The sequence below is a fragment of the Bipolaris maydis genome (genome assembly GCF_028858645.1).
Source record: "Bipolaris maydis strain C4 unplaced genomic scaffold PSV08scaffold_1, whole genome shotgun sequence".
NCBI classification, from domain to species: domain Eukaryota; kingdom Fungi; phylum Ascomycota; class Dothideomycetes; order Pleosporales; family Pleosporaceae; genus Bipolaris; species Bipolaris maydis.
In genome coordinates, this window is record NW_027093857.1 from 2193311 (window position 1) to 2219912 (window position 26602).

Consider the following 26602-nt stretch of genomic DNA (forward strand, 5'->3'; position numbering starts at 1 on the left):
GCGGACAGGCTGAATGCTCCGATATGGATGGCCGCACAGCCGCATGTCGACAGGCAGACAGTGCGTGCTTGCAGCGCCGCAAGTCGAGAGGCCGGCACGTGACCCGGGGGGTTCGGGCCATGTCTGAGACTGCGTCCTTTCTCCGTCGCAGACGCAACAAATAACAACACCAAACGTCACGCCGCGCCGCCATCACACGCCATCCCACGCAATTGCCAATTTGCACCGGCCCGCCCTTCCCTCCCACGCCCTTCAAACGCCGATCTCCGACGCCGCCCACCACCAGCCCTGCCACCCGCTTTTTCTTCACTTGCCTGTGCCACACGCTCTGCGGCATTAATTTCTGCCATACAAACGCCCCTCACCCTCACCCTCGCCCTCGCCTGGCCGACTCACTGCCTTGCCATCACCAGCCTGAACTCCCCCCTCACCACCTTGCTGCCTAGACGCCATGCAGCCGCACCACTCTCTCCCCGCCCGCCCTCCGCCTGCCACTCACCCGACCTCGCCTTCGAGACCTAACAACAGTAGCAACAGCACAGGCGCGCGAGCCCAGAGCAGCTCCACCATGTTTCCTGCTTTCACACCGCGCTCGGTAGCAGCCCACGCGCCCCCTCAGCCATCTGCTGCCGCCGCAAACTTCTCGCAAGCCACAGTGAGCGCTCCATACCAAGCACCCGCTTACCCGACCAGCAATGCTTACAACAACTACTCGTACCCAGCCTATGCATCGGGTGCTCCTGCTTCCGCCTACTCGGCTGCTCCTTCCGTGAACCGCGGATATGGCGGCGCGTACGACCCCGAAGAAGAGGCACGCATTGCAGAGTGGAACAGCGCGTACAACGCGGCCGACGCCAACGCAAAGAAGGGCGCCAACCCAAGCGTCGCCGCCCGCCCAGAAGCTGCTGCCGTCAGCGAGGCCGAGACTGGTCTCACAGCCGACGGAAAGCGCAAGACCGTAGTTCGCGAGGGCGGTGGAAAGCAGTGGGAAGACGAGACTCTGCTTGAGTGGAACCCTCTGCACCCCCGACTGTTCATAGGAAATCTTGCTGGTGAAGTCACTGATGATTCGCTCCTCAAGGCCTTTGCAAAGTACCCCTCCCTCTCCAAGGCCCGCGTCGTTCGAGACAAAAAGTCGACAAAGAGCAAGAGTTATGGCTTCGTCAGTTTTGCCGACACCGACGACTACTTCCGAGCCGCAAAGGAAATGAATGGCAAGTACATTGGCAGTCACCCGGTCCTCATCAAGCGAGCCACATCCGAGATCAAGCCTATTGTGAAGCGAGAGGACAGGCACAAGCAGCAGGGCAAGAACAAGAACAACAAGAACAAGGAGAACAAGGACAGGCCCGGTTCAAGCAGTACCCCCGCCGTCGTCGCATCTCCTGCCATGTTCATACCCCGCGGTGTTCAGAAGAAGAGCAAGTCAAGTGGCCCGAGGGTGTTGGGTTGAGGTATCATAGCATTTTTGCGCCAGATGCCCAAACGGACCATGTCCGCAACCACGATTGCCTGCGGCAATCCTGTCATCGGCCTTGCGTCAAATAGCCCCAAAGGTTAGTTGACTCTCTTGGTCTCTTTTTCCAAGTGCATCCCTGTCCATACCTGCATTCTGTTTTTGTTGTGCATTTCAGTGGAGAGCGGATTCTCGACTGTAGACAAGACGGTGAAGCTCGAGGGAAACCTTGTGGTAGGTCCCACTCTATGTGTCCTTACGGAATGATGCACATTTGTGGAGTGGGTGCAGCAGTGCAGCACGAAGATGTGGTTCATAATATGGACTATGGCCAAGGGCCGAAGAGAGGGAAGTGAAATTAAGATGAACTAAGAGACCACAAGTTTAGCGTAGTGATACCCTCAACGGCCTGAATTTAACATGTTACTTTTCACTGGTTCAACAACCATCTCGCCCAAGCTACCTCCTTCTCAAAGAGCTCCAAGTGACCTTGCTTGAGCGCGATTCGAGGCATACTCCTGGCCTATGCAAGTCTTTTCCAGATACTCCAACCCGCTTTACAAGCTACCTCACAGTATGGCGTGTACTAAACAGCCAGCGTTGTTGCTTTCAGGTAGTGTGGTGGCGCTTGTAGTGTGCTATCAGAGCCGTTGAGCCGAGGTGAGAGCATAAGCCGGCCCGTTTTATCCTCGAGATGCGCTTTGGCACGCCATCGCCCAACAACAGAGCAGTGCTTTTTGCTAAATCTCCCCAGCAAACAGGTGTTCCTCGACCATGACTTCCAATCCTTGCCCCAAACCCAAAATCTGGAACTCGATGATTTCAATCATGCTTTGACACAATGCCACCTTCACAATGTCGAAATTCGAGGTTAGCTGTTTGTACTACACTAAAGAAAGCTTTCACATGCTACAGCAAAAGTTCTCCCATCTACCTGGATAGCAATATTGTCAAGATACAGACGCGACAAACCACCTTGTACCAACTGCTGTTGTTACATCACAGCTTCACCACCATGGATATAAATCGTAGTAATTTTTCCTGCGGAGACAGACTCCAACCCAGTCCTCAAACAGCGTTCCAATCACATTGTTTATCTCCAGCAAATACTCATACACAGATTCGCAGGTTTTCAAACTCAGCTGCGAATCGTCTTTCTCCCACAAGCACAATCAGTACTCCTGCACCGCAACGTACCCCGATCTCGAAGATGGCCTCCATAGCCTCCCAAGACTTCAAGCTTGCGCTATCCAAGCACGGTCTGACTGCTGACCATCTCAACAAGATCCATGATCTACTTGTGGATATTGCTATTGATAGTGGCAAAATCATGGTGGCAGCCGAACACTCAGTCCTTGTAGCGGCGCAGTACAAGAACAACACCTCCGACCTCGTCACCGAATTCGACAAGCGGATCGAAGATACGGTGGAAACCCGCCTGCGCGACGCATATCCCGCCTTCGGATTCCTTGGAGAGGAGACGTTCAAGCATGGCACCAAGCTTGCCGATAAACCTACGTTCGTCTGCGATCCAATTGATGGCACCCTAAATTTCTCCAAGGGCGTGCCCAACTGTGCCATCTCTTTGGCGCTGACCCTCGAGAAGAAACCCATCATCGGCGTCGTATACAACCCTTTCCGAGGCGACCTCTACCACGCGGTCAAAGGTCAGGGCGCCTACCTTAAGAACATGCTCACCGGAACCGAAGTCAAGCTTCCGATGCAGCCTGTACCCCCGCCAATGCCATCCCTAAACTCATGTCTCGTAGCCATTGAATGGGGAAACCAGCGCTCCGGTGAAAACTGGGCCCTCCGGACCTCCGTGCACAACAAGCTTCTCACTTCAAAGGCCGAAGGTGGAGCCATGTGCAAGTCCGTCCGCTCCAACGGCTCCGCTGCCCTCGATTTCTGCTACGTCGCACAAGGTATCATCGATGTCTTTTGGGAGGGTGGCGTCTGGATCTGGGATGTCTGCGCTGGCTGGATCATCTTGGAGGAGGCTGGTGGCATTGTTGCTAGCGCTAACCCTGACGACTGGGATCCCTCTCTTGAGGGCCGCGTGTACTTTGCTGTTCGTCATGCGAAGCCTGAGGAGCAGAAGGCTGTGGTCGAGGAGCTGTGGGGCATTATGGGCGATCGGAAGTTTGTCTTCTAGAAAGGTGAATCATCGAGCTGCAAGGGGGGTGATTGATATCTGGTGTTATGGAACTTGTGATAAATTGGTAACAAGGAGTTCATGGCTCATATAGAATCTAAAATACTGGTCAATATATGGATTGCTTTGGTTTGATGCTCATGATTCTAACAGGCTTTATGAGGTCCGTCTTCCTTGAGCGACTGATTCAGATGTTCGTTTGTACAGGTCATCGTTTGCAAGGATTGGTGTTTGTGACACACGTTGTTTCCTTTTAGATTCTTTCATCAGTGGATGGCTCTTTCTCAAAGCCTCGTGGCGAGCTAACTGCAGTTCCCATAATGTTTTGTCGCCACCTGACACTTGACTTGAACAGGTACGGCAAGCACGGTGGGCTACCAACTCTTCACTATCAGTTGTACCTGATATTGCAACCCTCAGCCATCACACATACACCGCAGCATACCTCAGTGGCATCGTCCATACCAATCAATTTGTCCCAGCGAAACGATACAGCTGTTGAACAATACATTAAAAATCGGTACTGAGCCCCCACCAAGCACAGTAAAATTTACTCACAATGTCCTGACTTGCAACCCAGCATCAACATTATTACTCCATCAGCAGTGTCCGCACGCAACGAGGTTTCCACACTATTACCTACCGCTCACGTCATCAAATCGAGGGATACCTAGCCCCTTACCTGAGGCAACTACCTATGTGCCATAGCGATTCTTAGTTACATGCCGCTTGATTCACTGTTTACTACTCGAGGCTCCGAATCTCGACAAACCAAACCCAAAGCAGTCAGAAAACCACTCTTTCCTCTCCCACGATCTATCACCAACCGCAAGACCATTTTTCACGCAGGACACAACCCTAGAACACACTCATATTCAGGACGACCCCTTTCAGCAACAGAGCGATTGCACGTTGCCCGTCAGCGTCTCCGAAAGTTTGAGCAGGCACAAGTTAAGAAGCAAAAAAGGACCTGGCGTGCATCTCGGGCTCGCGCTGAACTGTTCATAGAGCGAGAGAGGCTTGCTCACAGACTAAAGAGCTTTAGAGACGGGAGGCTCTGAGTTTCGTTGGAGAGACCTCAGGGATTCAAAAATTCTTGATGAGCAGTGTCACTGGTGCTGTAACGAGTTGCATCATCCCGGTTCCAGCCCCAGGTGCATATCTGTACTACAAGCCAAGGTCGAAGGACCCACAAGAACTCGGCGAGCTCAGAAGAGCTATAGAGAAACGAAGGAGACAGAAGGAAGCACGCGCCAGAGTCAGAGCTAAAGAGAAGGCTGATCGGAAGGCTGATCAGAAGGCAAAGCAGAGCATATTGCGCATGAGAATGAGAGGGCTCAAGAACAGACTTCGGCTTTGCTAGACACCGTTGGTTGTCCAAGATCCCTTGAACGACTGCTTGCATGGCGAGTGTCCGCAGTGGTCGTAGTGTTCGGTTTTCCACCAACAGGAATTACCAATCAGAATTGGACTTCACTCAGTGGCCGGGAGTATACATACATCCTGGAGATTTCAAACACCCGTCGGAAAGATTCAAAGAACCGGAAGCGTGGGAAAGGGTCCGTAACCGCTTGAAGCATTGGGCAACCAGCATTCAGAAGGAGATAACTAGAAGGGTCGATCTACATAAAACCTCCGGTAGTTCCAGTATTCATCAGCCTGATCCACCGACTGAAGATACTCGTCGTCGAGACAGTGTCTTACAGAGTTTTCTACACGCCAAACGTTGCGTACATGGCACCATTGAACATATTAACATTCCAATACGACCCTTTATATCTTCGAATCGAAATCAATATCAATCTTGATTTGTTAGATGACGCGAAAGGTCTCAGCGTTGGCGAAGACCTGGTTTGCTAATGTTCAAGCAATTGGTGGTTGATCTTGTCTCTCGGAAGTGAGCACGGACCGCCCGCATCTGTGCAAGGCGTCAGAACTGCAGTTCATCAGACTTCACATCATGTTTGTTCGCAGTACTCGCAACAGTCTCGCTGCAGCATCAAAACAGGCATATGTGTGCCGACCATGTCTAAGCCTGACTAGACTTCTTCCATTGGACGGTGTTCACTCTCTCGCTTCGTTCACAACACGATCTATCCAAACTGAAACTCAATCGCCTCCATCATCTCAAGATGGAACTTCTTTCCGCAAGCTCTTGAAAGACGCAGCAAAGCAGCAGAAGAAGGAAAAGGGATCTTCTTCAATCTCTTCTAAAAAATCTAAAAATGCGCGCTTGGAAAAGTGGGAATTGACTGTTGGCATCGAGGTGCATGCCGAACTCAACACAGCGCGGAAACTTTTCTCTAGCGCTGCGACATCTGTCAGCGAACCCCCGAATACACATGTTTCCCTATTTGACGTCGCGTTTCCTGGAACCCAACCTCATTTCCAAAAGGAAACTCTTCTCCCCGCCTTGCGCGCCGCTATAGCTTTCCAATGCGAGATACAGCCTAAGAGCAGCTTTGACCGTAAACACTACTTCTACCAAGATCAGCCGTCCGGGTATCAAATTACGCAGTACTACGAACCCTTTGCGAAAAATGGCAAAGTCACACTCTACCCTCATGACTTTCCTGCCGGTGCGGCACCGCATCCAGAACCTTTCGATATTGGCATCAAGCAAATACAAATGGAGCAGGACACCGCAAAGACCGTGCAGCAACCGCCCTCTGCCCATCTGCTGGACTTTAACCGCGTCTCACATCCACTAATTGAGATCATCACGCTCCCTGAGATCCATGACCCCATGGTAGCTGCCGTCGTTGTTCGAAAGATACAAAATATACTCAAGGCTGTCAATTCTTGTACCACTGGCATGGAGCTTGGCGGTCTGCGCGCCGATGTCAATGTTTCCGTTCGTCAGCGCCATGTGGACTCTTCGGAACCCAATCACTCATACTCTGGTATCACTGGCCTAGGCCAACGGACTGAAATCAAGAATTTGGCAAGTGTCAAGGCTGTCGAGGATGCCATCATTGCAGAGCGTGACCGGCAGATTGATTTGCTTGAGAGTGGAGGTACTGTTGAGGGCGAGACCCGTGGGTGGACTCTTGGAAGTAAGACCACGAAACGATTAAGAGGCAAAGAGGGTGAAATTGATTACCGGTACATGCCGGACCCTGATATTGCGCCTGTGATTATAGGAGAGGTAAGTCATGTGTTGATCTACATCTCGAGACCACTGCTGACTGTATTTAGGATTTGGTCGAACATCTGAAGAACACCCTGCCAAAACTTCCCGATGTCAACGTAGATGTTCTGGTGCACAATTACGGCCTAACTACCAAAGATGCCATCACTCTTCTTTCATTTGATGATGGAGAACGTCTGGAGTACTACATGGATGTCATTACCGAATCGGTGCGCCTAGCCAAAGAGCAGCAGGACAGTGCTTCGTTGAAAACCCTTGGAAAGATTGCAGGGAACTGGTATGTCTAATGTGTAGATTTCTTTGTGGATTAAGGCTAATTCATACCTAGGGTGCTCATGGAGCTCGGCTCGCTGTTCAAAGACGAGCCATGGGATCCTAGCCACGTTTCAGCCAGAGATCTCGCCGAAGTGATCTCATTTGTGCGCCGCAAAGAGGTTACGTCACCATCAGCGAAGCGTCTACTTGCGATCAAGTTCGAGGGAGATGCACGTAGTGTTCAAGACATTGTCCACCAAGAAAACCTACTCCTACAGCCCCTGAGCCAAGAAGAATATATCAACCTGGCAAAGGCACTATTGGAAGAAAATCCCAAAATGGTCAGGGACATCACTGAAAAGGGTCAGGTAAAGAAGACTATGTGGTTTGTTGGACAGATGGTGGCGCGAGCCCCAGATGGTGGCGTTGAGCCTGGAAAAGCAAAGATAGTGTTACAGGAGTTGCTAGGGCTGGATGGAAAGGCTTGATAGTCTGGTGGATACCCTAATATAACTCGTCCCTATTGCTGTGGCGTATTATGTACATATTCGGTATTGTCTGCACTTGATTACCGGCTGCTGCGATCCGGTACCTGGCATTATCAATGCTTGAAGTTCCACCGAATTAATACCTAATCTCAACACAACCGCATGATTGATGCCTAATGGTCAGCCCCCGATAATGCCACCCGCGACAAAGCAATTTTCAGATTGAAGCCTAGCTGTAAGGGTATGAGATAGGTGATGTAATCACGAAGCATTTGCCACGCAATTTCATCGATCCCCTGTCTTTGGACCCAAGCTTGTATCATAAGCCCACATGTTAACATACCAGCTCTTACATATTCCAATCCCATCAATCGAGATTGTCAGTGTAACCGCAATGCTAAACCCTCAGGCCTTGTACCCGGCTCAACAATGTCCACTGAACGGAGTTCGACATATGTCCGCGTTAGCGACCGTGTCGCTGTCATCCGATGTAATAGCAACACCCTCAAACGCAGAATAGCACGCAGTATGGAACGAGGCGGCCTAGGCTGGAAGGGCGAGTCGGCACGACAGAAACTTGCTGCATCTCTCGTTACACATTATGCGCAGAGTGGTAGTAGAGAAGATGTCGACAAAGAATGGGAGAGGGAGTTGGAGCTCCAGTTGAATGAGGTTTACGAAAGAACTGATAGCATGGAGCCTCTAAGACACGGAAAAGGAGCGGAAGAGAAGAGCACGGAGAGTTATATAGGATGGCACAGTCTGAATAGCAGGGATATGAGAAAGAAGAGACTAGAGGAGGTGCAGGAAATGTATTTGCGTGGGGACCGTTTTGCTACTACTGTGAGTTCGCTTGTGCACAATCGCGAGGCAATGAACAGAGATGCAAACAGTGATTTATTCAAAAGTGCATGCTAATCGCAAGACATGTAGATTGGTAAAAAGCAAGAGCGAATGCTCCAACATGCGTTGAGAAGTTTCGCAGATATCCAACATGGGGATGAAGGGATGACGTTTTCATCACACCACTCTACTAGCGACGAGCAAGTCAAAGTATCATCATCATCGTCCAATCCCGACTCGGAAGTCGACGATCTATTTACCAACCACGCGCACTCGAAAGCCGCTCTTCTCCGCAGTAACCCCGAACTCAATACTATCAACGATGTCAATATCACAAAAAATCAATGCTCTTCGGAACCTTACCCCTCCTGCGCACCAACCTCCCTCACCCAACCTCCTGCCACATGCCCATCATCATCCCGCCGCCCCATCACGCCCGCGCCCTCGACCGTGCATTCAAAATTCTCCGTATGGCCTTCTGACCACACCATCTCGCCTACAGTAGCGCATTTGCATACGAATCAGCATCGTGTGTCGCCTGCACTAATTTCTTGTTCTTGTCCGTCCCCGTCTTCGTCGGCATCGTCCCGGAGCCGCAGCCGGAGCGCGAGGTGGGACCAACGGCATTGTCACGAGAACTTTGTCAAAGAGAAGGAAAGCGAGTGCGAGAATAATGACGACGATGGCATTTCCGGACGCAATGACGATAATGTAGACTTTCCGCCCAACCACCCTTTTCACGGCCTAGATGCACACCAGAGACGAAGCTACTGGGACACGTTATCTTGCTACCACTCTGGCTCATCGCGCTCGGCTTCGAGGAATTCTTCTTTGGTGGCAAATCGCAGTACTGGAGCCCAGCCGAATTCGCTTTCTTTTTCACCTGTGCGCAAGGGCTTACTGGATTCGCTGGCGCATCCGCATGGGGAAGCAGCCACGTCAGGCATCGAAAGTGCATTTATTAGTAGCTTGAATCCCAGGGAGGGAAGGCCGGCACAGGACACCATGGGTCGGATGTCAGAAGCGACGAGTAGGGTCGTGAGGTCAGTCAGGAGCGAGGAGAATTTTACTACTGCAGGACGGCAGGAAGCGGGAGACGATGCAAGAGGGAGAAAGAGAAGCGGAGCCGATCGGCTTCGAGATACATTCGGTTGCTGGCCCGAAACATTTACTCCAGAGTCTCCTGCGAGGGCAGTCGAGAATGAGGTTCAGCCCCCCGATGTGGCTACCGTGCCGAAGAAGTTCGGTGTGACGTATCTCGCCAGGAAAATGCGAAATCCCCAGACGATTTGGAAGAGGTCAAAGGAACAGTTGAGACAAACACGCGGAGAAGTTCAAGACGCAGGAATAGCAGCAGCGGAAGAAACCAGAGAGCACGATATTAGGACACAGACACAGACGCAAATCCAGAACAGAGACCAAATGCCCGAGACGACTATCCCAGAACCCAGAAACGAAGACACCACAAACGAAAACAATCAAACCACAGACGCTACTCATCCAGTTCAAATCCCAAACAAACTACAACATACACCAGAAACCACCCCTCCAGCATCCCCACCCCCACTCTCCACATCCACACCCACAACCCCCATTGCCGCCACCGCCGCCGCCGCCGCCGGCACCGCTCTTCACCCACCCTCACAACCCCAAACCCCAACCCTATCAATCCCCAAAACCCGATCATCCTCACAACCCTCACATCAACGCCGCTCCGCCTCTTCAGGCTCCTCCCCCTCAAGCCTCAGCGACCGCCTGCGCACAACCCGTCTCGAAGACCTGCGCCTGCGCTCTGAAACAGCGCAGGAAATTCGGAATCTGATGCTGGATATTGATAGAGATAGGAGGCAGAGCGGTTCTTTTACTTCTCCTACCATTACTTCTTCTTCTTCCACTCCTACTACTACTGCTGCTGCTACTACTAGCGCTACGGCTACCCCTATTGTTGTCGTACCACGACCGGGAGTAGCCGCGGCGCAAAGCAGTGCAGCAACGACACCGGAGTTACCAGGTGGATTTACCGTGGCGGATTCGCCGGGGAGTGCGGTTAGAGGCGCCCTGGAGAGGCATTTTCGCCTGAGGAGGGAGAGTAGTCATGATGGTGAGGCTGGAACCGAGCTGCGATCGCAGGCCAGTAATGCGACCTTGCCGAGGAGTTATCGGGCCCCCGAGATACACGAGTGAGGAGGTTGAGGTTTATGTGCTTCGTTCTGAAGAAGAACAAGAAGAAGAAAGATGCATGGTAGATTGATGGTCAGGTGGTTTATCCTGCTTTCATGTATCAAGCAAGGAACGTAAAGATTTACACGGTATGGTTGACGAATGTTGCAAGAAGAGCGATACAATGACACTCGTTTATTTTGGGCGTAAAGAGGAGGCAATGGATCAGCAATCAGTAGAAGAGAACTATGGGCGCAAGCCTTTGGCAACATCTTTTATTATAGATAATTGTGTAATGTAATGAAGCGATGAGCATAGCTCAGTCATGTCCTGTGCGAAGTTGAAGGCAGATACCAGAATTGAACAATATTCTAAGCATCTAAGCTGGATACGAAGGTCATGGTTAGTGCAGCATAAAATTCGTAAGATCAAGGGTCGTACAGACATAATGTACGTTGCTCATGGTAGAGCCTCCAGTATAGCTGCGGAATCGCAAAATCTTCAGGATTAGTATCAACGGACATCACTTCAGTTCAACATCACAACATCACTTCAAGCAAAAAAGTCGCAGCACATGCCCCAAGTACGTACAACACTCACAGCCCACCCTCGCGGGGCTGCTGGGTATCCAAGGTTGATTCAGGAATGGTCATATTTTCTATGAAACATTCCTCAGCCACCACGCTGAACACGAGTCTACACAGGCCCGTAGGCGCTGTGGACCCTAAGACCCTATCCTTTTGTGTGATCCGAGACGCCATGTCATGCACATCATGTTGTAACTGCTTATGCGACGAGCTGGACGACACCACCAGCCTCCTTGATCTTCTTCTCAGCCTCGGCGCTGACGTAGCGGGCGCGGACGACAATGGGGACGGCAGGGAGACGACCCTTGCCGAGAACCTTGGAGTAGCCGTAGTCAAGGAGGTTGAGGACGGGAGCATTTCCACCCTTCTTGGCGAGGTACTCGTCACGCTTCTCGGCGGGGATGAGCGACCAGAGCTTGTCCAGGTCTGCGACAGGTTAGATCTTGAAGGTTTACATGCGACAAGGCCTCGGCTTACTGATTACGGGCTTCCAGAAAAGGTTCTGCATCTTGTGGAAGTAACGCATACCGACCTTTCCGAAGTAACCGGGGTGGTACTTGTCAATGTTGGTGCGGTGGTGGTGTTGACCACCCTAGATGTCTTGTTAGTGACATTGCATGATCACGTAGGACATGCCAAAAACTTACGGCCATACCACGACCACCGGGATGCTTCCTGTGCTTTCCGACACGTCCGTGACCAGCGGAGACATCTGAATAAAAGTTAGCCTTCAATCCTCCATTGATTTTCCTGCCTCGTCACAGCGACTCGACTTCCTTCCTAATTTCTTTCTTAAGGCGACACGACTTCAGCGCAATCGCATCGATCGAGCGCCTGGAAGAAGAATGCGGTCGACAATCGAGTCGCTTGGAGGGAGCAGTATAGTGTAACGTACGGCCGCGGTGCTTGCGAGTCTTGGTCAGTCGGGTAGGCATGTTGACTGTCGCTGTTTGGTTAGTTGCGAGAGACTGAAAGTTCGATCGCTGAGGCTGTTTTGGTCCAGTGGGCGGAAGATCCTAAGCGAGATGGCGCTAACGACGGTGTACCAGTTTCTCCGATAGTCACGTGTTGACGGGCTTCGAGCCAGCACAGCGAACATCACAGCAAATACAAAACAAAATCGAGGAACGGGAGTGAAAGACTTGTAAAGAAGATTTTGTCAAATTACATATTCCTATCTCGCAACAACCGAATGCGCCACGCTCCCACCTTCGCTATGCAATACACACTCATCAACGCCCAGCACCACTTTTAGCCCCAGTACGGTGTTCGCAACCCGACAAAAGTCGATCCTACGTCAGCTAGATCATCTTTCTTGGGTCGCTGTCCTGCAAGCTGTACAAGAGTTAGTGGAATTGGTCAGCAAAGGTTACTGCAAGATCAAAGTACCTCTAACTGTATATGCCTGTGAACATGCACAAGCCAGTCGACATAGCTTTGCGCCTCATTGTTCCGGTCCTCGTAAAGCAACCGGGCGAACTCGTACTCTGATCCGTCGAGACCTTGTCGCGCAAGCTGAATGGTAAGAGCTTTGGAGCCGCGCGTGCTGGCGAGGTACTGCAAGATGTTTCGCACTTGCGCATTGAGATGGGTTTCAAGAACTGGGAGTGAAGACTGGAACGGATCCAGTACTTTGAGGCTATTATTGCCCTCGCCGAAGAGGTCTTCGAGCAAATTGGGCGAAACTTGTGAATGCAGCCACAGCAAACATACTTGACCATTATCAACGATGTACGCACCACCCTCCTCGAACTTGGAGAAGGATGCTCGTGTACACTCGGGCATGACCAGATGACCCTTTTCGTTCGCAAATCCATCGCCAGCGTCAAGGTTGTGAATTGCGATGATCCGTGGGTAAAGATACAATGACAGCTCCAGAGGCCCCATTGATTTAAGCATCCGCATGTCATGGACCCTCCTGTCCGTGGGCTCTTTACCGCCCTTGAAAGCGCGTGATTTGATCAAACCAAGAATGTACATGCTGAATTCCTTGAGGTTCTCGGGCAGTACGAGTTGGCCAGGAGGATTGTTGCCGGAGAAGTTCTTCCTGTAACCAGAAAGAATGTCGACCGTCTTCTCCGTCAGAGCTCCCCTAATCTCCTTCAGGTTCTTCTCAGTCATACGAGCAGCAGCTTCCTTGGCAATGATGTTCACCACTGCATCCTGGTCGACAAACTTCATGCACTCACCAGTGTTTGCACTAACACTGGCCACGATGTTGCTACACCTTACTCGACGCTCACCGTTTGCAGCTGTGTATAAGAGCGCACTCTGGAAGTGCGCATCAAGCTTGGGATCTAGCTTGCCATCATAGCTAAACATCACGCCAATAGCCTTGTCAGAATCGATGACTCCAAACTCCAAGTCGGCTCCAAATGTGTGATGGTAGAAGTTGCCGTGGTAGGCAGAGACCTGCAGACCAGTCGAGCATCGAACCTTCATCAGCGCTTGATATCCGGTTTCCCGCGTGACCGTATGCTGGACCTCTTTGGAAAGTCTAAGTAGATCCCTGGGCGAATGGAAGTTTGGATAATAGAAGACTTCTCCGCCTGTTGCAGCAGATACATGACCTATCAATGATAATTAGTAGTTGTCACGGGACGGTAATGATATTACCCACCTATTGTTGCAATGTCCAAGTATCCTCCGCTGGGTGCAGCAAGGAAAAAGTCGACACCGATACCATTCTGTACCATCTTCTCGGCAACCTTTTTGAAACCAGGGTGCTCAGTCTGAAATAGCTTCTTCTCGGCGTCGGTATTGAGTTGATTGCCATCTTCGCGAAGTACAAGTCGGCCAGGACCCCAAGTAGGCAGTGCAGCTAAAGAGCACACTATCTTTCCACCTGTTGCTGACAGTGCCTGTAGCGCAGAGTTCAAAGTAGGAAGGAGAGCCGGTTCAGGATGATGGACTTCAGCGAACATGTTTGGTAAATTCGTGAGAAGCGAAGTGATGACGCCCTTTGACTCGACAGGATCGACAAACAAACCTTCGCTGAATGGCAGAAAGGGGTCCTCAAGATCTGACATGACCAGCATCTGAGCACTAGTCAAGTTGGGGCTGAGATTGTAGAAGTGCATCTCCTTGTCAAAGGTCACAATGCCGACCTTCGCACCCTTTGGTATCCGGCTCGTGACTTCTGTCCCTTCTGCCTCGCCTCTAGATTCACCATACAGAGCGCTTAAGATCCCCTCGCAGAAACCATACAAGAAACCGCGGTTCACAGCCTCAGAAGTGACATCAATCAAGAACAACCATCGTAAACCGACAGGCTCCTTGGACCAGTATTCCTTTGGTACCATAAAGTCGACCGTACCGAGGGTAAGTTCAGGTCGTTGCAACCGGTCTATCCGTACGCCAGCCATATCTGTAGGTGAAAAGTACTCCCCAGGGACATCGTTGGGATAGGTGCAGAGATTGCACACAAACTTGTTGCCACCAGATTTGAACTGCACAAACGGATTCATGTAAGCGCGACACCTTGTGCATCTTGGCGGTCCCGTCTCGCCAAAGTCTAGTACCGGAATTGGCTGTTCACCTTCCTGCTGAGCAGCCAGTGGTTGCAAGATCATCCCTAGTGGTAAAGAAGTCGCAGCAAGTGCTTGTGCAGTGAGTGGTATACTGTTCAGCGTTAAGCGTGCGTACTTGGGCGAGGAATTGCCCTGGTCAAAAGACACAAAGGGAACAGTAGCCGGAGGAGGTAGGTGATGCTCCATAGTAGGATATACGTGCTCCAGGTAGTATTTGGCTGGCGCATCTCGCGACTTCGGTACACTGGGTATCTGTTCGGGGTCCACACGTCCCTGTGCCGATCCTACGGCCGCTCCACCTGGTTGGTGCGGTGATGCCGCTGTCCTCGCAGCATACTGCATGGGAGATGCCTGAGCCCCAGGACTGAAGACTGGGTTCGCTGGGGCGGGAAACTGGCTCATAGCGGGGGTGACCTGAGGTTCCATCCATTGCGCTCCACCAACTTGGGGCGAGTTCTGATTATTGAACTGTGTAGGTGTTCCAGTGGGAGACATGCCATTGAAAGCCTGTTGGCTTCCTCCAGGGCCCTCGATATTGTGGTATGCATGTCTGTTCTTCTTCTTATGCTTTGGCTGTGCCACTTGATCCCCACCTAACCCGACCGCGCCCATCTGTCCCGCCAAGTTGTTGACATCTTCGTCGCCCTGGTACTGTGGATAGGCCTGCGGTGCCTGTTGGTTGGGAAAATATGACTCCTGCTGCACCGGTGTGCCGTACTGCGCGGGCGCGCCTGCGTATTGATTCGGTGCCTGAGGAATCGCTGGGCTTCCGGCCTGAGAGTAGCCAGGAGGGCCCGCGGCGACTGGCGGCCGCCATTTGTTCTGTTCATCTTGCATATCCGCACCGTTCGGATTAGGATAGCTCGCACCGGGAGCCTGGTGCATAGGATATCCGGACATGGTCGCGATAGCGCGGGGATGCTACGCTCGAGTCGACAAACGAGATTGTTCGAGGCGGATTAAGCGTGTGGCCGAATGTCAACAGAACACGGAGCACTACTAGCGATATATCACGGGGCGAGCATTCTCTAGGAATTCGGCGCGGACGAAGGGACAGATGTCGGGAATCAAGATTGATGATCTGTCTATTTTCTGGCCCTATGCTTTCCATACAATTACGTCCGTGCACGCTTCCTCACATGCAAGACTTAGGTACAACCTGACAGTCGCGTGCTACCATGCAGACGATTTTAATTAATTACCGGAAGAGAAGCGATACCGAGTGCTCCAATAGAATGACGTGATAGTATTCTACGGGTATGCGGGAACCCTCAAGCTACCATGCATTTAGGTTTGCCAAAAAGCATCGTCCCATGCGATTGCGTCACGCTTCATTATCCACGGGAGCCAGACCAAGTGTATTGTCTTCTTGCACCATGGCTATGGATCTTCGGTATCCACGGGTGCTCCCGCTCTTCTTCGTGATCCTGTCTGGCTTTCCACAACCCCAGTTCTGATAACCGTCACAATTCCGGTTCAAGCGAAAGAAAAAGACTTGCCGAATTCCTCGAATCTTGTCTTTTATTCCAGCTTATCGAGATGCGCCAGTCGCGTCAATACGACCTGTTTGCTCGTCTCTTCAATCTCGCCTGCAAGGAACACCTCATCAAGGATTGCATAGACCTATAATAATCATTGTCAGTCGTTTGACTCTCGCCCGCCTAATGGAAGTGCCTTATCTCCCTTGGACAATGCTTCCCAACAGCATCCCTCCGTAGCTTGTTATACCCACGTACCTTGTAAAAGTTGAATACCAAGTCCAGCTCACACACATTCCCAAAGAAGGCATCGAGCACCTCGACGAAGAAATGTATAGCCTCCAGGTACGCCAGCTCGTTATCGTTTGTATCAACACACGCGCAGAAGAAGAGGCCGGCATATCGACGGTACACGATCTTGGACATGTTGCGGAACTCGACAAAGTTGGACTGGTGCTTTTGGTCTCGCGGTGCGATTAGGCGATGCACCTGTCATAGTTGTGAGCTACTTCAATAGCGTTTTATGTGTACGATCGAAATTCAGGTGGTCGTGGAAGATGAGCGTCTTATCAAGAAGCGGTCGAAGGGGGAGGGCGAAACTACAGAGACGATGGTGAAAATGTTGCATACCTCGCCCTTCAGCTTGACCTTTTCATCATCCTATGTGTTTGTTAGCAAACGCCTTCTCTTCCCTACTTGCTTTATAATGCAACTTACACTATACGGCGCATACCACTTTGCTAGCCGTGTCTTTCCCCTATACAGTTCCGCCTGTTAACACCAAAACAGACATCGGGTAGCACGACGCAAACATACTGCCGATTTTGTATAAGGATGAATGAGAGCACCATATTCGCAGTGTGCCTCGAATAATAGGCCCGGCGCGCTGAAAGAGGTGTGACAGGGACCACGGCTCAGAGGGATCAAGACTCCGTAAGTGTACATGGTCAATGCGCTAGCAACGGATCCCTGCATCGCCCTTTTGGCGGGCACAAGTCCACTTTTAGCCGCAGGTATCACGCTGTGGAGTTGATTTTGGTTCCCGCTTTGCAGACTTGGGATGATACTATATTACATTAATGTTGAACTTAGTAAAGGTATCTACAAGGTTACACCAGTATGACCAAACAGTGAATGATCGGCCTCATACATAGCAGGTCTGATACCCACTATATCTACTCTGCACTCTCGTCAACGGCGCAAAATCGCTGTCTAATACCCCCAAATCGCCCAAAATACCATGTGTGTCGGATTTTGATGTACTATAGGTAACTTTCACCCGCTTCGCATCGCTGTTAGCGCGTGTCTTGGGAGAAGAGGTTGTACGACGATACCTCCTCCTACTCAACAAGGGTTTGAAAGAATCTCCGGCTGTTGAAGAATCAGAGCTATCAAATAGAGTTGAGTCACTTGTGGTGCCCAGAACCGATAATTCTGTGACGGCTATGATCATATTGCCTTTGTTTTCTTGGGGTGATAAAGCGGTCTTGCCAGCTCGTTTTCTCGCCGTCTCTCCTTGCGTGATAACAGAGAGTGGTGAAGAAAGACGCACACTACCGTTCTTCCTCCTCTCTACGCTCGCTACCAGAGCAGTCCAAAGGTTCAGAGTCCCACTCTTTCTCAGAGTCTTGGCGTCCTCATAGTTCTCAGTTGTGGGGTTGCCTTTTAAGGTTGTATCGGCAAGAGAATTGAGTGCTGGCTTGGCATCAGCTTCAACAACCGGGAAGCCAGTTTCTACAGGCGTATGTATGCCGAATTTCTTTCCCCATTTACACTCGGATGGGTAGTCACACGTGTTCCAGCAGTCTTTCTTCTTTGTCGTAATATCTCCATCTTCTGTGTCAGCAGGCAAGTCAGTGACCAGAGCGGCTTTGTTCCTGGGACCGTCTCTTCGCCATCTGCTCCAGTTCTTCCAGCCAGAATAGTCGAATTCGCTATTACAGGCACCATGTTTCTTTGTGCGTCGTACATGGGCTGATTGTCGCCATGCCTTTACAGTGGTTGTGCCGCTACAATAATAATGTCCGTCTTGTAGACAACGCCTTGTGACATTCAAGCGGTAGCTACAATGACACTGGTGACATGTCCAGGTCCAAGGTAACGGGGTCGGTGGTAAATTTTCCGTAGATTTTGTGCCCGTTTTTGAACTTTGCTGGCTATCTTTCTGAACTGATCGTTGCAATGGTACTGTGGGTGTGAGGGGTGTACGTGGTGAGAAGGGCGATGGTGGAATCGACAAGAAAGAAGATTTAAAAGGCGCTGGAGATATTCTTAGAGAGCTTCGCATCTTGAAGTGTGATATGGCGGGTCGGGCCCTTGACAAAGTAACTGATTGTCTCTGGAAGTGTGTCTTGCAACACTGCAAATACAAGAAAAAACCTCAAAAGTGAGGGCAGTCGCAATTGTGGTGTGCTTGTCAGGAAGATCTTGCAAAAGACGGGGACTGACAGATATGTTTGTTTCTTGCTGTTAAGGAGAGCGCGTCTCTTCTAAAACCAACACGCCGATCACATCCTGTCACGGGTTTCAAGGCGATTGTTCTCCTGCAAAGGAATGGAGAGGCGACAACTGAATAGTGGATAAAGACGGGTTCGATAACAAATCTTTGTTATCATCAAGTAGCACCATATTCTGGTGGTGCAACAGCGATTCTTTGTTAAGAGAAGCCATTCGAGTGTCAGCTGCATCATCTTCGAACACACATGTGCTTTGTTTAGAAGGCGCGCAAGTACACAGCACGCACCCTGGCGTCCTGAGTTTATTTCTGCCTCTGAGTGCATGTGCGTATCAGCGGGGTACGATGTTTCTATTCAGGATTGAAATCACGCTATCGGCCAAGCTGTTTTGTGTTGCAAGCCGGCGTGGTTCCCTAATGGGGCGGTTAGGAGCACTTCACAAACCTTACATCTGCGCTGGCACGCAAACTCGCTTATATTTGTTGCACGGGTGTATATTTTCATCCAACTTGAAGCAATGCACGTCTAGGGTTTCACCACATCTCAGTGCAGTGACGTGATTACTTGGCTAACAATGGAGTGTTGCGGAAGGGCCATGGCGGGCTGCAACGCACAGGGTGCGCTCCCATTGTCACGTGGTCTTTATACTAATAACAACGACGACGACTCGTACTAGGTTCGCCCCACGTACATTCCCGAACGCGTGGAACGCACCCAAGACATTTCTCACCGAGAATGTTTCATAGCCCCGATATTGTCTTGGAGGACACGAAAGCCATTCCCTCTTGTGCAATCAATGAAATTCCCTCCCGCACTGCATCCCACCCTCCATGCGCTCCTATAGTGCTGGCACGTAGCAGCCCACGCACACTCCTTGGAAACAAGATCCTAAAAAGGAGCGATTCTGGGATGGATGGCATGTGTACTCTTTGTGAAAACCAACCTTTCCGCTTTTGTAACCAGTTACTAGGGATATTTCGTAATAAACGTTGTGAAGCTCCGTAGCTGGCCTGACGGATGGACGTGGAGAGAAAGATTCATGGGAGCAAAGACACGCGTATAGGAACAGTAAGCACAACCCGGACGGCAGATGAAGCGCATGCAGCATGCAATGATACTTTCTTGGCACGAAAAAGAGATCGTGATATCGCTATTGGTACGGTGTGTATACTACTGCAAGTATGTGTATCTGTGCATGTGAGCTAACAATCACCGTCCTTGAGAGGATTCGATGCCTAGTTCAGCTCTTATGCTTAGCTGCAAGCCTATCGCGGTAGATTGACATCATCCCCACGGCGGGGTCTGGGGTACAGCGACATGATAGGGCCTAGGCGCGGGCGATCATCCATGTGGAGGAGTGTAAGTAAGTAGATAAGCATTAACACTGCGAGTAGGCTTGGCAGCGGACGATAGATCATTCACCGGACGAATCGGCAGGTCTTTTGTTCTTGGACTGATAAGGTTGCGCTGGAGCATGGGTGTGAGCACAGCCTCCTCGTACGTGCCGTTCAGCAGGGACATTACTTACAGTAGTGTGCATCAAGAGTCTGACAATCACAGGGGCAAAGGGCCGATTTGGAAACTTAATGATGAGCTCGTTCCTGAATTATGTATACTACATTTGTAAAAGAAAAGACCAGTTCAGACATCTAGAAAAACAGAACAAAAAGCTCAGCGCAAAGACCAGAGCGCAGGTGGTATCTCGAAACAAATTGACTTTATAAAGTCGAAAGCAACAAAATCCAGATCAATACAAATACAAAAGCTTAGGTCTTGACCTGCTTTTCGTTGTTGTGCTCGGGACCCATGGCAACAGCATGCCTGTCACCACCAATGCCAGTGTGGTCGTGGTCATGACTGGAATTCTCTGAGAGCGCCTTGCCCTCAAGCATCTGGCTGTGCTGGGGAATACCGTGGCGTTCTCCTTGGGGCACCGAGTGCTCACCATCGAGAGGAGCACCCTTGGCAGGGGTCCACGCAAGGTAGTCACGGCGGACCTCGACGTAGTCGTAGGCGAACTCGCCAAGTTGGTCGTCATCCATACCAAGAAGCTCGGCCTCTTCGGACGCGCGAAGCTTCAGACCAGGAATCTTGTCGATGACAAAAGCGAGGATAGCGCTGACGACGAAGGAGTAAGCGGTGCAAGCGACAATGTAAGCAATCTGCTTATAGACAGCGGGCGCGTCGCCAGTAATGGCACCAGCAGGGAGTCCGTTGTTGACGCCGTCAAGACCAATGATGTAGTTGGCACCAAAAATGCCGTTGAAGAACAGTCCCCACATGCCGGCGACGCCGTGCTCAGCGAACACATCGAGAGAATCGTCGATCTTGATCCAGAACTTGACTACAGGGGTGTTAGCAAATGATGTAAAATTAATGTTTGGTGTTAGACTTACTCTTGGTGGCAAAGTTAGCGACAATGCCAGTGGTAATACCGAGGACAACGCTGGCCCATGGAGGGATAAAACCAGAGGCGGGAGTAGCAGCAACAAGTCCAGAAATGGTACCTGAGCACCAGCCAACCATGGACCACTTGCGAGCAAGACGCCAATCAAGAATAACCCAGGTCATGGCAGCAAACATGGCAGTAAGGTTGCTGTTCCAGCAGGCCATGACGGCGCGGAGGTTGGCACCGAAAGCAGAGCCGCCGTTGAAGCCCAACCAACCAAACCATAGGAATACGGTTCCGAGAGTGATCAAAGAGACGTTGTGAGGGCGGAAGTTGAGCATCATCTTTTCCTGGCGACGTCCGAGAATCATGGAGTATGCCAAGGCGCTGCATCCAGACACGATCTCGACAGGACCGCCACCAGCATAGTCCAGGCCACCCCATTTGAAGAACCAGCCGTTTGCGTTCCAGGCCCAATAAGCGACGGGGCAGTATACGATTGTGGCCCAAAGCCAGATGAAGACCATCATGGGGATCAAGCGACCGCGCTCAGCAACGCAACCGACAACAATAGCGGCAGTGACAGCGCAGAATTGTAGCTATAAGCCTGGTTAACATATCCCTTGTGAGGTATGATGAAATCTGCCATACCTGGTAGAAAGAGTACAGCAGCTCGGGAATCAGAGGACTACCCTGACTAGGGGCACCGAGTACGCCCTTGAGACCAAACCTGTCGAGGTTGCCGATGAAGCCATTTGTGGAGGGGCCGAACGCGAGCGAGTATCCCCAAAAGTACCACTGGAAGGTGATGACGGAGGCGGAGAACATGCAGGCCCAGATGAGGGAGAGGGCGGACTTTCTGCGAGCAAGACCGGAGTAGAGGAAAGCTAGACCAGGAACCATGGTCAACACCATGGCCGAAGCCACGAGGATGTAGGCCTGGTCACCCGCCTGGTACCATTGGTTGAGATTCTCGGTGACTACAAATATGCATATTAGCATGCTTGCTGGTATGTGATGGCCTTAATTGCACAATGTGCTGCGCGCAACACGGGTGTCGGGCGCGGCACGTGCTTCATGGTGGTACATGGAGACTTGAACTCACCAGAGTCACCACCAGTAATGGCATTGGTCCCATTGAATTGTGCGGGAGCACCGATCCATGAGTGCGACATGGCTGCGGAGTTTGGTGGGAAACCGCCCAAGTGGTAAGGATGTCAGGGGGGCCTTGGAGGTGTAGGCGGAGGGAAGAGTAGTCTCACAAACCGGGCGTCTGGAGAGGAAATGAACAGAGGATATAAAGGCCGGAACGGTACCAGTGATATATGGAAGCACCAGAGAGAAACGGGAAATCCTACTGTAGATTACAATGGTTGCGCTGGGGCCTTTATGGATGAAGGGCTGACTGTGCTACTCTTATCTATCCTGGTCCACGGACCAGCACTCGAGGCAAAATAGACGAGGGTACATCAACCCACAGGCGCGCGACCGCCGTGGGGTTCGCGCCAGATCCAGAGCTTGATCGCTTTTTTTGCCGGTCGATGTCGAGCTGCGTCATGCATGGTAGGCTTTTGGCCTTATCTCGCCGCGAGCGGAAGCGTGACGGGGCGGGTTAGATAATATGGGACCAACGCCCACCTAGCGGCAGCATTGCGGCTGCTGGGACGAGCAGCCTCACACCGTGGCTCTTTGTCGGCGACTCAGAATGATTACTCGCAGCCACGGGAGGCATTGTCCGCCCATGCCTGGGGGCGGGAGTGCTTGGCGAGTGGGAGGCTCCATGTTGTGTTGTGTCAATTGCATTTCATGCCAGAGATAAGCATCCAACGGCGGCCAATCACGGCCCACATCGGAGCGATAGGCCGCTAGCTCCATTCGGCCTCCTGCCTGAACCCGGCCGTCCCCTGCGACGCGATCGTGTCGACGCCCACAGACGCCCTCCCGTCCCTGACCAAGAGCGGTGATGCCACTCGTCCATCGATGCGATAAGCCCGAGGATGCCTCGTTTGAGCAGCAGTCAGCAATAGCACACATTCGCAATTGCGTCAGTTGCGCAACACGGCTGTCTGCCCGTAACTTGTCCAAGTCGCCGCCGCCCAACAAACCTCCACGAAACCCAGCCTGTGAATACTCGGCCGCCCTCTTTAGCGCTACGCCGTGCACGCACGCCCTGCCCAACGACCGACAGGCCAGCAAATCGCCTGCCGTTGAGCACAGAGACGGCCCTGTCTCGCTGGTACCAGACACGACCGCCCTCACCGTCGTACCAGACGGTCAGCTTCCATCTCCTACTGCATGTGCTGCATGTGTAGTACATACTACGTAGTGTCCAGATCCCGCCATTCGGTCATCCAGGCCTGTCATCATTCTTGGTTCCAGTGAGCCGGTTCTCTTGCCGCCTCAAGAAAAAAACCCTATTGCGTGGCTTACATCGATGTGCCCAGGAACGCCTGTCATATGTCCTGGCCGGAAGTGGCGCGCCTTTGCACAAGCAATTACATATCCCATGATTTCCCTGTCGCAATCTTGACCAGTTAGCAACCACTAGAAGAATGCCATGGGCAGCTGAAGCTCTCGTACTTACTATGTAGTATTCTTCTTTTGCACAGCAACCCTGGCCACCGCGGCATACATACATACATACATACATACATACATACATACATACATACATACATACATGTTGTACGTACATAGGATGTATGTACGCCCACAGCAGGGTCCCGCTGTGGACCAGTCTTTCTTCCACTTTTCCTACCCATTCGGCAGCTCTTGTCGGTAAACTGTCGTGAAAGCATGTGAGTCTCGCTAGAAGCGAAAGAGTGGGGCTGTGTCAACCTCTCCGCGAGCCCGCCACGGCGGCGACGCCTCAGGTTCACAAAGCGTGGGGAAGTTCAACTTGGGGCTCGGTACTGCGGGACTACCGGCTCGCACGCGACTATTCCCGTTGCATTTGATTATTGTTGTGTCCTATATCGGCGTCATTGAAATGTGGGATGATGGTTATCTCTACCTATCGCGCTTTGTGCAATTCCACCACGTTTTCGAAAGATTCCAGAACCCGCCGGCCCAATGGCCGTACATCCGGCTTCGGAGCCCTGACTGTGGGTTTAGAGTAACCTTGGATCGCATCATTGGCGCGTCGGCGCGTCGCACTACCCTATCATTTCTCTTACTACTATTCTCAGCTGACTTTGCTGGCCTTGAGCCAATGACAGGTCTTAAACAGATAGCTTCGTGTCTGAACTGCTTTCCACGTACTAGCTGTCAGTTTACCCTTCAAATGGCATGTGCCCTTTTCCAATAATGTTCCTTGTGAAACTCCACACTCCCAATCCCTAATTCCGGTTTGTAGCATGGCCGTACAAGCAGTCAGTCTCCCCCATTCGTATTGTCTCACCACTCTTCTACGGGCATGGGGGGTCTACAAGGAACACTCCACGCTCATAGTCCGAAGTCAAAATGCCCCAGCAACCTGGCTATCTCTCGCCCAACATTATTGAGCGCAACGTGTCAGCTTTTGGTCGCTGACCAACTACGTGGAGATCTGACAGCAGCAAAAATCTCCACGATGTTCCGAATTTGGATTCGGCGTTTCGTATAGGAAATAAGCTCTAGTCACCAGCATCACAAACACTCCGATTGCTGGTAGTACCCCGGCCTCCCCACTTCACTCCGTGTACGCCTACATGCCGCCAATCCTGGGCAAAAGGGAAAAACTTAAAATTCAAGGCCGTCATATTGGTCAGGTTTTCTTGACGCCCAATATCCAATCTGAACCTTGTAGATGAGGCGGCCACAACAATCTCCCAATCTCTCTGTAATCCAATCAGGCCGAAGCGCGTTCACCCCACACTTCAAAACCCACGCTAACATCACTGCGGCTGATGAATATGAGATCCTGGCTCACATGCAACATCCAACCTCAAAACAGAGTTGCTTTTGAAGAATGCCGTCAGTGGGCATGATCAGACACGTACACGTAAAGGCCCAAGAGCTGCATGATAGCAATCTTGTTTTGGTGAGGTATTACTACAGGGGAATCTTAGAATACAGGGTTGGTAAAAGGAAAAAAAGGTTTCATCATCAGCTTTGCTTTTGTCGAATCAACTGCCGACTGATGCGTCCTCACCCACGCCTCAACTATACGTCTCTCGCCAGAGCCTAGAACAACGCAGTGCCCAGCAAAGTACCGCCCAAAAGTCCAGCCGCAAGAGGGAGTCCAGCACCGCCTCCGTAGCCGTAACCGTACGGCCTACCGTAAGGTGTAACTGGACGCATATATCGCACGCCGGGATTGTAGTACTGACGTGGGCCATATGGGTTGTATCCGTACGCTCCACTTGGTGCGAAGCGCCCATGAGGTGGTTCAATGTATACATCCCTGCCCTGTCGGTCTTTTCCTATCAATTGCGGCTCCCCTGTCTCCATGGCACGAATGATCGCTTGTCGTGTGCGCATATGCTGAAGATATGCTTGACGCTCCTCCTCTGCGCGACGTTGACGTGCTTTTTCGCGCTCTTCATGCGTCTGGCCTGTTATCTTATCCTTAAGCTTCCTGGAGAACTTTTGAATGCCTGTTGGTTCGCCAGGCGCAGCGGCGCCTTTACCCTTGGATGTCGGTCGTGGCGGGAGACGATCCTCAGTATCCGAGTCTTCAGCAGCAAGATCCTCCATTGTCATCGTCTTGTGCATACGAGTGTGCTTTTTGCGCTCTTCCGGACTGAGTGTGCTGAGATACTCTTCGTCGTCATACGGGTGTGTCCATATACTCCGTGGAGGATTTGCTCGTGTGTCTACAAAAAATTGATGCTGAGTCTGTTCATCAAATGATCGGATCCAGCCAGGAGGTAGCTCGCGCATCAAGTCCTCCATAGAGCGCCTTCGGTCGGGCGGAATGCCATTGCGCTCGGTACGCGCTGCGGGACTGTCTGTAGATACGCGACGAATGCCAGGTGAAGGGTCTGCGTCGAAGATGGCAGCTTCGTAGCTCGGAGGGGGCTCGTTTGGATGTTGCGAGGTTGCCATGATGTTTAAAGAGAGAGTTGAGATATCTTAGGTGTAGACGTGTCTATAATGAGAAATTGAAAATACCAATCACTGCGATAAAAGTCGAACTTGGAACTTGCTTCAGGTACGTAGGTATGTAATAGTGATAGCATCGTTTGTGCCACACAGAAGTGGCGAGAGCAACAATGATGTCATTTGTGGCTATGAGTTGTCGGAGTTAAAACCGTACCAGTACCAAAATCCGAAGCTACACTCCATGTGATCTTCGCCACTTTCCTCACGACATGTGACCTCACCGCTACTGTCACCAGACACGATTCTTTCTAGAAGGAACATCCATGCGCGTAATACCCACTAATTTCTCATGGAATCCACACTCCCATGCACGACGCCGACGAGAGGATGTCAAATGCTGGAGTGAGAAATCCATCTCAGCACTGACTCTCCACCAACTCTCCACCTCTCCGCCATGTGCGCTCGTCACGCTTCAGTTTTCCCCGCAGAGTCTCCACAAAGTCAAAAAGCGCGTGCACCGTTCATATCACGAGATCCAAAACGGCTACTCTAGCGGTCGTTTTGACAGTCTAGTATGGCGCGCTCCAACGCTTCCCGGGCCCTTAGACCATGGTGGCTGCACCATCAAG

The 26602-nt window shown here is 51.4% G+C and overlaps 10 protein-coding genes across 10 annotated transcripts; 4 read left to right on the top strand and 6 right to left on the bottom strand.

Moving 5' to 3' along the window:
• Window positions 1-312: 312 nt before the first annotated feature.
• On the top strand, window positions 313-1896 carry PSV08DRAFT_358172 (uncharacterized protein). The gene has a single exon (XM_014218521.2). It carries the CDS (start codon window positions 452-454, stop codon window positions 1451-1453), a length of 1002 nt encoding a protein of 333 aa, XP_014073996.1. The 5' UTR covers window positions 313-451; the 3' UTR covers window positions 1454-1896.
• A 347-nt stretch (window positions 1897-2243) lies between these two features.
• Window positions 2244-3697, top strand: PSV08DRAFT_376381 (uncharacterized protein). Its single transcript, XM_014218520.2, has one exon. It carries the CDS (start codon window positions 2298-2300, stop codon window positions 3609-3611), a length of 1314 nt encoding a protein of 437 aa, XP_014073995.2. The 5' UTR covers window positions 2244-2297; the 3' UTR covers window positions 3612-3697.
• A 1869-nt stretch (window positions 3698-5566) lies between these two features.
• Window positions 5567-7561, top strand: PSV08DRAFT_358174 (GatB/GatE catalytic domain-containing protein). Its single transcript, XM_014218518.2, has 3 exons — window positions 5567-6759; window positions 6810-7039; window positions 7091-7561. Exons 1-3 carry the CDS (start codon window positions 5572-5574, stop codon window positions 7503-7505), a joined length of 1833 nt encoding a protein of 610 aa, XP_014073993.1. The 5' UTR covers window positions 5567-5571; the 3' UTR covers window positions 7506-7561.
• A 373-nt stretch (window positions 7562-7934) lies between these two features.
• Window positions 7935-10778, top strand: PSV08DRAFT_376387 (uncharacterized protein; the record flags this gene model as incomplete). The annotated part of the gene is made up of 2 exons (XM_014218517.2): window positions 7935-8348; window positions 8439-10778. 2 exons carry the CDS (start codon window positions 7935-7937, stop codon window positions 10530-10532), a joined length of 2508 nt encoding a protein of 835 aa, XP_014073992.2. The 3' UTR covers window positions 10533-10778.
• Window positions 10779-11092: 314 nt separating this feature from the next.
• Window positions 11093-15549, bottom strand: PSV08DRAFT_398142 (60S ribosomal protein uL15). Its single transcript, XM_014218516.2, has 7 exons — window positions 13716-15549; window positions 12485-13665; window positions 12392-12430; window positions 11991-12084; window positions 11743-11807; window positions 11573-11687; window positions 11093-11521 (listed from the first exon to the last, which is right to left on the bottom strand). Exons 1-7 carry the CDS (start codon window positions 15523-15525, stop codon window positions 11295-11297), a joined length of 3531 nt encoding a protein of 1176 aa, XP_014073991.2. The 5' UTR covers window positions 15526-15549; the 3' UTR covers window positions 11093-11294.
• A 251-nt stretch (window positions 15550-15800) lies between these two features.
• PSV08DRAFT_214015 (AP complex, mu/sigma subunit) lies at window positions 15801-17005 on the bottom strand. The gene is made up of 5 exons (XM_014218514.2): window positions 16920-17005; window positions 16821-16860; window positions 16734-16763; window positions 16362-16592; window positions 15801-16248 (listed from the first exon to the last, which is right to left on the bottom strand). The coding sequence occupies exons 1-5, from the start codon at window positions 16952-16954 to the stop codon at window positions 16147-16149; spliced, it is 438 nt and encodes a 145-aa protein (XP_014073989.1). The 5' UTR covers window positions 16955-17005; the 3' UTR covers window positions 15801-16146.
• A 242-nt stretch (window positions 17006-17247) lies between these two features.
• PSV08DRAFT_367448 (uncharacterized protein) lies at window positions 17248-18390 on the bottom strand (the record flags this gene model as incomplete). Its single annotated transcript, XM_014218513.1, has 1 exon — window positions 17248-18390. One exon carries the CDS (start codon window positions 18388-18390, stop codon window positions 17248-17250), a length of 1143 nt encoding a protein of 380 aa, XP_014073988.1.
• Window positions 18391-20133: 1743 nt separating this feature from the next.
• PSV08DRAFT_193292 (ammonium transporter AmtB-like domain-containing protein) lies at window positions 20134-22207 on the bottom strand. The gene is made up of 4 exons (XM_014218512.2): window positions 22054-22207; window positions 21600-21928; window positions 20956-21547; window positions 20134-20903 (listed from the first exon to the last, which is right to left on the bottom strand). The coding sequence occupies exons 1-4, from the start codon at window positions 22121-22123 to the stop codon at window positions 20326-20328; spliced, it is 1569 nt and encodes a 522-aa protein (XP_014073987.1). The 5' UTR covers window positions 22124-22207; the 3' UTR covers window positions 20134-20325.
• Window positions 22208-22622: 415 nt separating this feature from the next.
• PSV08DRAFT_398145 (uncharacterized protein) lies at window positions 22623-23265 on the bottom strand (the record flags this gene model as incomplete). The annotated part of the gene is made up of 2 exons (XM_066093553.1): window positions 22623-22949; window positions 22981-23265. 2 exons carry the CDS (start codon window positions 23263-23265, stop codon window positions 22623-22625), a joined length of 612 nt encoding a protein of 203 aa, XP_065949993.1.
• A 1559-nt stretch (window positions 23266-24824) lies between these two features.
• PSV08DRAFT_193293 (uncharacterized protein) lies at window positions 24825-26062 on the bottom strand. The gene has a single exon (XM_014218510.2). It carries the CDS (start codon window positions 25974-25976, stop codon window positions 25113-25115), a length of 864 nt encoding a protein of 287 aa, XP_014073985.1. The 5' UTR covers window positions 25977-26062; the 3' UTR covers window positions 24825-25112.
• Window positions 26063-26602: the final 540 nt, after the last annotated feature.